General features: G+C 42.7%; 1 protein-coding gene across 6 annotated transcripts in view; it reads right to left on the bottom strand.

Moving 5' to 3' along the window:
- Positions 1-13,141, bottom strand: part of SLC23A2 (solute carrier family 23 member 2) — a 117,388-nt gene that overhangs the window by 41,924 nt on the left and 62,323 nt on the right. For 5 of the 6 annotated variants that reach the window (XM_083184568.1, XM_083184566.1, XM_083184565.1 and 2 more), the window contains 2 exons: positions 11,824-12,109; positions 2,080-2,178 (listed from right to left, as the gene is read on the bottom strand). In XM_083184568.1, the coding sequence (XP_083040694.1) occupies positions 2,080-2,178; positions 11,824-11,940 (216 nt within the window). In that variant the 5' untranslated portion in view covers positions 11,941-12,109. The remainder of the gene's footprint in view (positions 1-2,079; positions 2,179-11,823; positions 12,110-13,141) is intronic. The other variant, XM_083184569.1, reaches the window with a different exon arrangement.

The following is a 13,141-nucleotide window of genomic DNA, read 5'->3' as shown; positions in this document are numbered from 1 at the left end:
CCTCTCCAGGAGGGACACAATGCCCTGTTCCTGGACTTCCCTCTTACTGTATGATTTCGATCACCTGGGGTGAAAAACCTTTTTTTATCCGTGAACCTGTTTAAAACAGGTGATGGTAATCATATATTAACAGGGAAGTCCAGAAACAGACTATTGTGTCCCTCCTGGAATGGGTCATGTTGGGAGTTATGATATATTAATAGTGTTCATTCTAGCACCCGCCATATTTGAAAACCCATGCAGTTCCTCTTCCTGCCTGTGGTGTCGCTGTCTGCTGTTGTGTTTCTAGCACAGGTCTGGTTTGCATATCAGAGCTGATATACAGACCACTCTGTGTTAGAAGCACTACAGCAGACAGCGACACTCCAGGCAGGGAAGAGGAACTGCATGGGTCTCCAAATATGGCGGGTGCTAGAATGAACACTATATTAACCTCTAGTATTTTATCCATATATTGACTGATATGTAATAAATACACAGAGTGTAGATCGAAGGAATAATGCCACTGTATAGGACATTAGTACGGCCTTGCCTATAATACGGTGTTCAGTTCTGGAGGCCATATCTTCTGAAGATTATGACTACATTGGAGACTGTACAAGGAAGGGCAACTAAAATGGTGCATGGCCTAATTGACAAAACTTACCTGAAAAGGCTGAAAGCTCTTAACATATATTGTTTGGAGGAGAAGGGAAAGAGGGGACATGATGGAGACTTAAATATAGCCAGGATTATAACAAGGTCAGGGAGGTACTGTAAACAATTTTCAAAAGAAGGTGAGAATTAGAACAAAAGGACAGGCACTGACATTGGAGGGACGGAGATTCAGGGGAAACCTGAGGAAGATTTACTTCACAGAAAGGGTAGTGAACAAGTGGAATAGCCTCCCATTAGAGCAGTGGTTCTCAACCTCACCCTGCAGGTGCACTCATTATACACCAACACATTTTCAAAAGATCCACAGGTGAGGCTAATTACTTCACTTGTGATTCTGTGAGGAGACCTGGAAAACGCAAACTGTTGGGGGGTCCTCAGGACCAAGGTTGAGAACCACTGTATTAGAGAGACAGTATAGCAATTTAAACATGCATGGGCTAGACATAAGGATATCCTTACAAACAAATAAGGATCAAATAGGGTTTGAGGTAACAATATGGTTAAAAAAGGGGCCGACTAGATGGGCCAAGTGGTTCTCATCTGCCATCACATTTTGTTTCTATGTGTACTCTTTAATTCTACATTTGAAAGCAATATTACAGTTTTTTTTTTTTTAAACAGGAATATGAAAAGGCCGCTCACAAAAAGAGGAGATATTATAGATTAGCAGAACAGCTACATATACATCTCTCTTATATTCTCATCTTTCATAAAACAAACTTTTCTGACACAGGGCCATCATTGCAGAATTCCAAAATGGGACCAGTTGTATGAACGAGAGTTTTTGGGTCATGATTTCCACACGAATACTTATTTTTAGGTCCGGAACAGGGAAACCGTTACAGATTTATCCCGTTAATATGGGAACAAAAGTTTTAACTACAGTAAAATTTAAGTAAACATATATGTGTGTGTGTAAATAAGGTGACAGTCATATGGAAAGGGAGATACGTGGGAGCGTTAAGTAAATATGTCACTGTTAGCAATCATATATAATGTATATTTAATAGCCTGTACTGCTGCAAGAGGAACGTATCTGTGAGGTTTTTATGTTACATTCGCACATGTGTGCTCTGCATATAATTTCTCTAGAGTGCCACCATTGTGGAAGCAACCATCACTGGATTTAGAGGAATTAACCTATCACAAGGGTTACCACACTCTGGGGCAGATTTATTAAGCTCGGTGAAGTGATAAACTGTCTGGTTTTTATCACCGGCCAATCAGCTCCTACCTGTGAAGTTACAGGCTTGGTTTGAAAAATTACAGGAACGAACCGATTGGCCGGTGATAAAAAACAGACACTTTATCACTTCACCGAGCTTAATAAATCTACCCCTCTGTGCCATCAAAGCAGCATGGTGCTATGGCAACTACCCACTGTTCATTTTCAGACGTAAAACATTTACAACCAGCACGCACCTTCTCCGCAATCACGCTTTCTGTCGTGTAAATGGCCATTAGTTCTGTGTCTTCAGTATCTTGATCAACACTGGCCGTAGCACCTCCATTTATCACCACCTGAAATCAAAAATATGAAGCATGAGACAGCAGAATCTGAGAGAAATCATTGGTAGTATTGTTATATAAAACACTTACAGGTCACATGAATGATAGGTCACATATTTTTAGACATTGATGCCCCTTTCTCACTGCAGGTCTTAAACGGTAAATTGCCATTTTTTTACCATTTCTAAACGTTTGAGGCTGCAGTGGGAAAGCGCCAGAGTTGATTTATAAGAGTTGAATATGCGCATATTTAATGAACGGCTCCGCTATTTCCCATTCGCGGCAGGGACCCCCGCCGATGACATGGCAATCTCCTAATGGACCTTCCTCCGCGTCCTCCTCCTGAGCACGGACGCGCTACCCAGATCCCCAGTACCCCCGCTGTCTGTGCACCAGCCTCCTCCTGCATGATGCTTTCAGCAATCAGTCTGGCCGACTAGGAGCCCTTGAATGCCCGCTGCCTACCCTGCCTACCATGCTGCTCTGCTGTCCGGATGCAAGGTACCAGCTGCAAGGTACCAGGGGAGGGGGGGAGGGGGGAGCAAGCTACCAGGGCAAGGGGGGGGAAGCGAGGGTACCAGCTGGCAGGTACGGGGGGGGGGGGGGGGGGGGGCGGCAGGACAGGTACCAGGGGATACGAGGGGTTTAAACGGTATTACTGCAATGTGAATGGTACTTAAACGGTATTTAAAACGGTAATCTACTGCAATGTAAAGGCAGCATGAGTTTTATTTGGGGTTCAGTCTGTCTAGGTTATTACCTCAGACATATGACTAGTGAATTGGTAGCTTGCACACTGGGCAAGTGCCCCCTGGACTGTACCAGCGAGCGGTTCTGGGAACTTTATCACATGGCATGGCTACCAGTGTAATTCTGTGCTTCGGAATGCAGTGGAGTGCGGCATTGATGCAGGTACCAAGAATCAGCACCGATGTGTAGATTTAATTCTTCTTTTACATTTTGTCAACTGCTACCATATAGTCTTCCGCCCCTCATCCGCCTCATTTTAGCTTAAGGGCCAGATGTATCAAGCTTCATAAGTGATAAAAATGGAAAGTGCTAAACAGCCAGCCAATCAGCTCCTACCTGCCATGTCACAGGCTGGGTTTGAAAAATAACAGGTAGGAGCCGATTGGCTGCTTGTATACCGCTCTCCACTTTATCACTTTTTGAAGCTTGATACATCTGCCCTAAATCTCTTTAGATGTAAATCAAAAAGGTTCCACCACAGCATTCACGGAAGACCCAATTGGAGTGAAATGGTTTTGAAATGAGTGAATTACAGATTAGGATTGCACCACTTGTCACAGGCAGCCACAACGATGGAAACAAGAACATCACATAATAGTGCAGGTGTGGTCTATAACCTATACGCTGGACTCCACTGAATGGCAATGCAGATTGCGGCCTTATTACACTGCTTGCATAATGATACACTAGGTGACCCGTTCCCTGGTGTTCTTGCTGTATTATTAATGACATCTGACTTCTGTAATTCGAAGTGCCACATTTGACAGCTTGGTAAGGAGCTGCTAACAAAGCAGAAAGGACTGAGGACAAGTTGCGAGCAGCAAATTATGGGACGAGGTCTATAGCGATGTGACAGGTGGCCAGGCACGTGTCCAATCGGATGTCACATTCAGGCTCTTACCTCCCATCATAACAAGTAGGATTGCAGCACATCTAGGCAACAACAAAACTTTAATCAAATAAAAGACAATTGTGTTTTTATAAAATAAAATGACACGGCTTTGAGGAAGGCAAATTGACAATGCAGTCAGTGTACGGATTCATCTGGGGACACAGAACGCATGAAAGAGCCTGAAGGTGCCCATACACATACTGATTATAGGGTACGTTTTGTGCTAAAATAGCATCGCATCGCATGCTGTAAGGAGTAGGGGGACAATTATCATTACATAAAGTAGCTAATATTTGTGCTTAAACAATATATGCATGTCATGTTACTAATTCCCTAATTTTGTCAGTTTATCTATTCTTAGGAGACTGGATGGAGAAACTCGGCATGGTGCAAATATAAGAAAGAATGCAATAACAAGAATACAGTGTTAGTTATAGGTCTTGCCACACAAGGCGATCTTTTGGTCACTGATTACACAACACTTGCGAACAATAGGAGCGATCATTATCTGGCATGGTGTAAATACGGTCAGTATATGACAGTTATTGGCCTCTGTGTGCAGTTATCTTTCACCAACACTAGCAGGGCCCAGGAATGCCAGAAGCGCAAGTGTCATAGTATCTCTCGCCCAGGAGCCAATGTGATGCCAGAGTTTCATATCACCCAGTTCATCGAGAATTATGGAATGCCTGAATTAAGTAAATGTGATGAGACCTGCCCAGTGCCTTTAACCCCCAAATCTATATATCTGGAATACCAAATGTATTTCAATTTAGTTCAAGTATTCCCACATGGAGTATACAAAGTACTCAGCCACATACAGGGGGACATTTATCTCAGCTGGCATATGCAGGAGACGAGAGGGAAGCTGCCACTGGCCGTTATTTCCTAAACTGTACATGGAAAATGAAAATGACAGACTCTGGGTGAGATGTACAAGTTACTTGTGCATCCGTGTCTGTGACTCTCTCCCATAAAGTAACCTTAGTGGTTCACATGGCTTCCATTGTTGTACACTTATTGGGTTTATGGGGAGAAATTCACTAAGACTGAATGGGTACGAATGCACTTATTTGCACCCATTCAATGTGAAATACGACTGGTATATTAGAATTGGCTAATTTACCATCAGCCAAATTCGGCATATTTTCCGTATTTATATACGGCAAGCTCAGACAAATTCAGGTGTACGGATGAATACACCATTGATAGAACTCGGCCCTATATAGTCATGAGTTCTATGGTGGTCTTCTCATTTACTAAAGTTCAGATACACGCCGAAAGCATTCGCACAGGGCAGACCCCTATCATCGAAATCGGGGCCAAATTCAGACCTAAACAAATGGGTCTGAATCGGGCCTATTCTCCTCGGAGTCTTGGGGCTCATCCAGATTGTCCTTAGGAAACGTTTTAGAGAGTAGTAGCTACCTCATTGCTACACTGATGAGCACGCTATACTTGTTTTGTGATTCTTTTAAAGGTGACCTCAAGATGCCTACAAATCCTTGGGTTGGGTACATATGGACAACCGTTGTGTGTGCATCCATGGCGACGTGAGAATTTTGACAGTGAAACTGTTGGCACACAGCATGTTGACAGTCATCATGTCTACATGGATGATGGGACAACACTATGAACGGTCGAAAAATAGTCCCCGGTGGTCTAGGATGTTAAATATTATCCCAGCGGCACCAGCATCCACTTCCAAGTCCCAGCATTCACGTGGGTTCTGGTGGTGATTTCACTATCCCGAATCATGATCCTTACACCTATCACTCCTCTTAGTGCCCAACACTAAAATCCTAACCTCTTCCCACAGGCTAATTCCAATCCTCTCTGAGATACTTAAACCTAACCTTCTGCACCCTCAGACTATGAACATTTCACATGGCCACAGTTCAGACGACGGCATTGTGAACTTGTCCACATTCTGAACCATGTCTACATTGTGGTGAGGGCATTATAACATGTCAACATGGTTAGTGTCGACCTTTTGACTGGACACAGACATGGAATCTGTGTCCTCTCCAGTAGGGCAGGATCCACCAAACTCAGGGTGGTCAGTCCGTGGGAAGACATCAGCCCTAACTGAGCTAATAATCACAGATGTATTTCCTTGAAAGTACTGCTTCTTTAAATTGCCAGTGTCTCTTTAATGCATACATTAATAAATAGTCCCATTGTCCCTGGCAGATCCAGATGTAGGAGTAAAGGCTTTATGCACCACACGATAAGGAGCATTCCAGGCAGATGACATGTAACAAAACTAACATAGCCCTGTGCCACATAGACTTTCACTGCGATGTAATGACTCAGCACCTTTCACTGCCTGACTTTTAAAGAGCACTCATTTTTACTGCTGAGGAATACAAATCACACCCGAAAATAAATAAATCTACATAAATCAACCCTTACTTTCAAATAGAAAGTAAGGCTTGATTTATGTAGATTTATTTTCTTTTTTTTTTTTTTTTATTGAAAACTCCACTATCCAACAACCAATGCTGTTTATGATCAGGATATTCTCTATCATGTATTATTTAATTGGAGGACCACTTGGCTCCTCGTCCAACTCATCGAACAGTATGGAAAAAGGATAATGCTCTCAGACAATGCGAACGGAACTTCGCAATGTAAGCAGCTTAGATAGGGATGAGCAGTGTACAATGAAGTGACTAATGTCATGGGAAAGCAGTATGTAAAAGGAACAATAGGAGGTGTCACTGTACGTGGTGTCTCGGAAATACCCAAACTTACATTTGTTGTAATTTGGCATGTCAGTCCGAAACCCGAGTCGACTGTTCATGGCAAAGCGATATGAAATAAACGGGGGCATGCCTGATGGGCGGGACATCTCATTTCATAAGTTGTGAATACATTCAACATTTCTCGATGTACATTGTCATTTGTGTATTGGGAATACCAGGCTCCTTGGACAGCATAGTGGCCAACCACGGGGGCTTGATGATCGTGACCAGTAGCATCTAAGCAGAACTGTCCATGGTAACTGAAGAGATACACTGGCTCAAGTCCTATACACAGTCAATGCAGAAGATGTTCTTTTGCTTCCATGGGATGTAGGAGAAGACCCACCAGAGTGCTTCTGTTACCATGGACATCAGACACTGCGACAATTGCACCCAGGAGGACTACAACATGTGGCTCCAGCAGTTTTGAGCGGATGGTAATGTTTGGGTGTGACGAAGACTTCATGAGACCAAAGACACCAGTTTTCAACAAGGCACCGCACAGGCTGGCGATGGTTACATAATGGTGTGGGGTATGTTCACATTACATGGGTTAGGTTCACATGTCTGCCCGAATGTGTCATCAACCAACCCAAGCATTCAAGAATTGGCTTGAGGAGCATTCTCGAGAGATCCGATAAATGGTGTGGCCACTACACTTTTGCTCATCATGAATCAAATCAAGCATTTATGGAACGTGGTGGAGAGGGTACATTTGCACCTACTAATGGTAGGGAATTCTGGAAAGCTATTCAGGTAGCATACTGTAAGTTAACATTGCTCCAGAGATCTTCTGCTCGCTTATGGAAACAATGCCATGTTGAGATGTCCCACTTTGCTGGACGAGAGAGGGTTCTAGATGATACTAGGCACCTCTCCCATGACTTTTAGCACTTCACTGTTTCTAGAGGCTGATGCCCTTCATAAGGCATTAGATCTCTTTGTACTGTGACTGATTGGTGATCAGACTCCTCTGTAAGCAGTCATTGTACTATAGCTGGAATTGGGAGACATGAGCAGGAACTAAATTCTTTCATAAAGGTGCGGGTCTAGCAAGCGCTTGCTACATTTTGTGGCCACATTGCTAAAAAGCTAGAGCTGCACTACACAAAGCCAGATACAGTCCAGCCATGTTTCAGGTCGCAACGGCTGAGTTGTCTGAACCACGACCACAAAAACGTTGGCCGCCGCCATACAAACGTTGGTCACTGCACAACTGCCCCTTATTGCACCATGATTGGTGTTCTAATTTTTTTTCAATGCAGTTCACGGGCGTGCGTGTGCAGATCTGCAAAGATCTCAATCTGTGATTTTTCTAGATCTGCAGGGATTGTTGAATTGGTCCCGGAGTCCGATCTAGCCACGTGCAATAGCTCTGGCTTCTGTGTGTGAATATTCTTATCTTCTTTATAGTCTCCAATTAAAACTTCTCTGAACTTTTACCCAGGAAACAATGTGCGATGAGCTCACCAATGACCCTGATAGCCGCTTTCCTCCTAGCACTGAAACCGGCCACAAGTCAGCTCATTAACCCATAACGGGGCAGATATGCTTTATTACAGAGACGTTTATTAAATACCAATTTACATTTCATAGGAGAACAAGGTGGTTTCTAGTTCTATTCAGGTGACCAATAACAGACTTTTGCTTCAGTAAGAGATGATAAACTGTATATTCCTGTTACACAATTCACATTTAAAGCAACATACAGTATGCAAACATACACACACACACACACACACACACACACAGGGAACTATGAATAAGTGAGGTGCTGGGGGAATCCAGTTTCATAAGTCACTTAGCACTGAAGTATTTTGATAGGATGGTACATTACAATAACTGCACATTTAGGGGTGTTAGAACGGCTGCATAATGTCACACGCGGTGGGATAAGGGTTAAGATGGGGCTGAAATGGGGCAGGATCTTCTCCCCAAACCATTAAGAATGATAGAGCAGCAAAGGAAGAGGTTTCTATGGCAACCAGACACTTGGATAAAAGCAGCAGATCTAGGGCATGCAGCAGATAAAATTATGTGTTCTAAAAAAAAAAAAAAAAAAAAAGGATTATTTCAAATATCATTGCTCCTGTGTTGTGTGCAGATGGCGACAACCTTTTATCTGTAGGAGGCAACAAAATGCATTCATAAAAAGAGACCTTTATAGTACATATGAACTTGTACATAACCCAGAAAGGTAGCTGGCAGAACAACAGTCTAAATGCCCATTCACACTGGGTGACTGAGCTGAAAGCAGCTCAGTTTTGTTGTTTGAGCTGCTTTCGGTTCAAAACCTGCCCCGTGTATACAGGGCAGCGATGATGCGCGCTCCCGCATCACCACCAGCCACCGATGCTCATTTGCTGGTATTACCAGCAGATGGGAGTCAGGATGGACAGCTTTTCAGTGTCCTGCTATGGAAAGTCATCCACCCCTGGGGAAAAAAAATGCTAAAACTGGCAAAAAACGCTCATTGTGTGTGCACTTAAGCGGTTTTCAGCGATTTTCCCCATGATCGGTCAGCGTACATGCTGGGCAATATCAGCCAGTGTGTATGCACCTTAACAGCCTATACTAACATACTGTAATAGGAAACAGATGAAGAATAGTATATCTTATTATAAAAAGGAGATTTGGAGATGCTAATAAATTCTGTAGAGTGATGAAAGCCGCTTCCAATTCAGGGAAAATATTCATTCCCCAGTTCTGGATAAGGCTGCAGTCCCACATGTAACCTCATGTCATAAGGCAGAGAAATACAGGCCCTCCCAAAATTACATTGAATTCAGAATTTCTGGCTGTCTCCTAAAACAAATCAATCTCCCTGCCAAACATGGAGGAATTCACGGTTTAAGTACCTGGGAGTATGGATTACTCCTCAGATTACAGTGTATGTATATCAAAATGGACATCATTACCTTTAATTATAAACAGAGGGTAAATATATGGTCTCCCTGTGTCTGGCCTCCCTCCTTGCTGCTGTGTCTGGCCTCCCTCCTAACCTGGCGTTACGTTCATACTTTGATTGGACAGATTATGTTAAAGACTATCCCTTTTGGTTGAACAATTCCTACAATTGAACTACTGAAACGCTCCACTGATACGAAATGGGGTTATGCCTGGGGTCAACGGTTTTGTGAGGGTTTTTCTAAATCTTTTCTTAGGTGCAAAGTGAATTTGATTTCTCGAACAAAGCCTTTTACATATATTACAAATTAGACCTGCAGAACCGTACAAATATGGTAATTCCTCTCCTCCATAATTATCATCTCCGATTAAATCTATGGTTGGGGGGAGTCACTAGTCCCCCTTAAAATTTAAATGCGAGGCTCAGATAGGCGCCATTTCGGATAAGCACTGGTTACAAATTTGGGGTTCTATGAAATACACCACCCCATGTGTTTTCTATAAGTAGGTCTTTTTCTATGCCCAATACAGAGTGGATCTGGTTTTTGGCATCTGTTGTGGCACTATCTGGTAGTGTTTTCTTTGCAGGGATGTGGGATGATATTAGGTCAACACTCACTTCTCTTTTTCTATTAGGCCATAGGATAAGTCTGCATGTCACCTTATCACCATGGCAAAAGTTACAGTGGCATGGGCCTGCTTTGCGATAGATCCTACGGATCTGTTAACAAGTTGACAAAATACCACTTTAAATGCGACAGATGACGCCCATTAAGATTAGGTAAGGGGACATCTCTATTGGCAGACCCTTAGAGCAGGTGGCTTGCGTTAGACACTTTGATTGGCGCTGTGGGCTCCCCATATTTATAGTACAATCCTTATCTAATGTTCTTTGAGGGATCGGTATGAAATCCCAGCGGTCAAAATCCCGACAAGGGGGGTATGTGGATCGCCCCCCCTTGCGGGCTCTCTGCGCTCGCCAAGCAGCAGGCCTGGTGCCTCGCTATGCTCTGCATACTAATTTATTCTCCCTCTATGGGTGTCGTGGACACCCATAGAAGGACTAAGTGCCGGGATTTCGGCGGTCGGGATTCCTACCGCCGGGATACTAACTGCATCCCGTTCTTTGAGTACGCTTTGCATGTCAGTACTTTGATCTGTTACGTTTGATTACTGTGTGAATTACAGTTGATGAAAGATCTGTCTGGTTTTATATGGATTGGTTAAACTAGTAAAAGATCATTTGATTAAAAAAATAATAATAATTGAGACATATATTGGGCTGTCTTGGTTTTAAAGCAGAAAATTTACACATCATTGATTTCCTATTGATTGCTAAACATACATGCCGGAAATATTTTGTACTGGTTCTTAAATACTGTAACTGGATGACATTTTAGGACTAACCAAATAGAAAATAATGCAGGCTATTGACATAAAACATACAATGGCTTTTAGTGCCAAACCAATGTAAAAGAGCATTACTACAAATGCCTATTATTATATGAATACTGAGTGGGCACTTTATGAGCTATATTAAAAGGACCCCTGCCTTAGATGTACGCAAAACTGTCTGCCTGAAACAGGTCCTGCGTCGTCACACAAGGTGAACTTAGCTCTGGCCCAACAGTCACATTACCTCCTTTATTCAAAAGAATTCCATTGTGTCACGGCTAACTTAAAAGGCAAAGTTAGCAGAGACATCATACCACAATAATCTGTTCCTTATCAGTTCAGTTATAAACTTTACAGGATGAGTCAAACCAGCGTCCCCAATGAGCAGTTATCAAACCTTTTATGATGCTCCTTTAGTAAAGGTTGTGGTGCTTATGACTCCTGAAAATAACCCATAAATGACTATTTCCTGTCCAACTTTAAATATCTTAGAAAGTACCGATTAACTCTGCTAAGAAATCTTTGCCCTTCCTTGAACTTTCCCTTCTATAGGTGTGTAAACCTACAATTCAAATGCATTACATCTGATGGAACTTAGCAAAGCAACGGACGCCTGTAATATACAGGCTAGCCTAGGGCTACCTCTGGAATGGAAGGGCAGAAGAAATCTGTCATGAATAATCCTTTTCATGCATAACTCAATTCATACCATTGTATTGTAGAAGTGGTTAAGATTCTCTCTCACAAAGGTGGACAGAACGGATTGGGGTGAGGCAGAAATGCTGCAACAGTTATTTATGGGCGGAGTTGTTCTTTAAGATCACTGCAAAAAATAACGCCTCAAGTCGTGAACTACTCCAGCTGCTAGCCTACTGTACTTATTAGTCTAAAAGGAGGAGAGATTAGTGCACTGAACTGTGGTCTTCTAGGCTGCCTTTATAAAACCATTGAATGTATGAAAAGTACCTTTGGGCTTACCGGCAAGGTGAAAAAGGTTGTATGTTTTGGTTCCTCCTCGTATGTCCCATCGGTTGAGTTTGTGGATTCCATCACTTTAGATGAGGGGTTCCGCCCAATGCCCATCGCTGGAGCAGTGTCTACTACTGTCTGGCCTTGGCTGAGCCTGGCTGGTGGGTTACAACACTGCAGTATCCCTGGGTTAGAGAGAGATAGCCACAGGGGTCAGAGAGATGGCTTGGCCTGCCTTGGCATCCGGACTGGCAAGTTTTGTACTTTTGGTCTTCAGTGGAACCTGGAAGGGTGATGTGGAGATTTTAAAAAAAAATACTTTCAATTCAAAGCCAGAATGAAACAAACATTCTTATACCTCTACGCATGGAGAGATGCTCAATAACTGAAATATAATACACATACAGATGAGCCATCCTCATCTAGCCATCTCTGGATAGCCATGGGTATCCAAGGCCTATTGTTCTCAGCAGCAATACAATACAATACAATATAGAACAATACATTAGGGCAGGCATGTCCAAACTGTGGCCCTCCAGATGTTGTGAAACTACACATCCCAGCATGCCTTGCCATAGTTTTAGCATTCCCTAATAGCAAAACTGTGGCAAGGCATGATGGGACTTGCAGTTTCACAACATCTGGAGGGCCATAGTTTGGACATGCCTGCAGTAGGGGATTAGCAGAGTAATCCTATTACTAACTTAATCCTAACTTAATCCTATTAAAGGGCTAGATGAGGATGGCTCCATCTGTAAATATTTCCTTAAATAAGAACACTTAGAATCTCAGTCCAGCTATAGGTATCTGGGTATATTGCTACACAAGACAGTAAAGAATGACGTGCACAGTTCACTGGGTTCTGGCTGGCAACCTGTCCTAGAGCTTACATTGTCTGCACAACTGAAAGGACATTGATTTGGGTTACTGATTATTCAGCGCTGTCGTTATTGTGACATTACTATTAGGGGTTATAGATTAAGGTCAGTCATTTTCTCTGCTCTACACACAGAAAGGAAAAAATAAAATATTAATAATAAAACTTATTAGATACGCTAAAAGCTGTGCAAGCAGAGAACGAGGAAATCTAGACACGCACTATAAACATGGAATGTTTAGAAACTGGATTCATACCACCGCTATGATATAAAAGAATGAGTCTATGCTCCTTTGACGTGCAAGCCACTTTTCACCATTTAAGACCTATTCAATTAAAGTGCTGATTTTTCGGCTGCTTGAATTATTTGCCGATCCACATGTTATTGTCAGAACTGCGGCCCTTTTTGACTATTGTTTTGTTATTTTTCGCCAATGC

The sequence above is a fragment of the Crinia signifera genome, chromosome 4 (genome assembly GCF_055691185.1).
Source record: "Crinia signifera chromosome 4, ASM5569118v1, whole genome shotgun sequence".
Lineage (NCBI taxonomy): Eukaryota > Metazoa > Chordata > Amphibia > Anura > Myobatrachidae > Crinia > Crinia signifera.
Note: the sequence above shows the minus strand (reverse complement) of the source record. Positions and strands in the feature narration are given on the sequence as shown.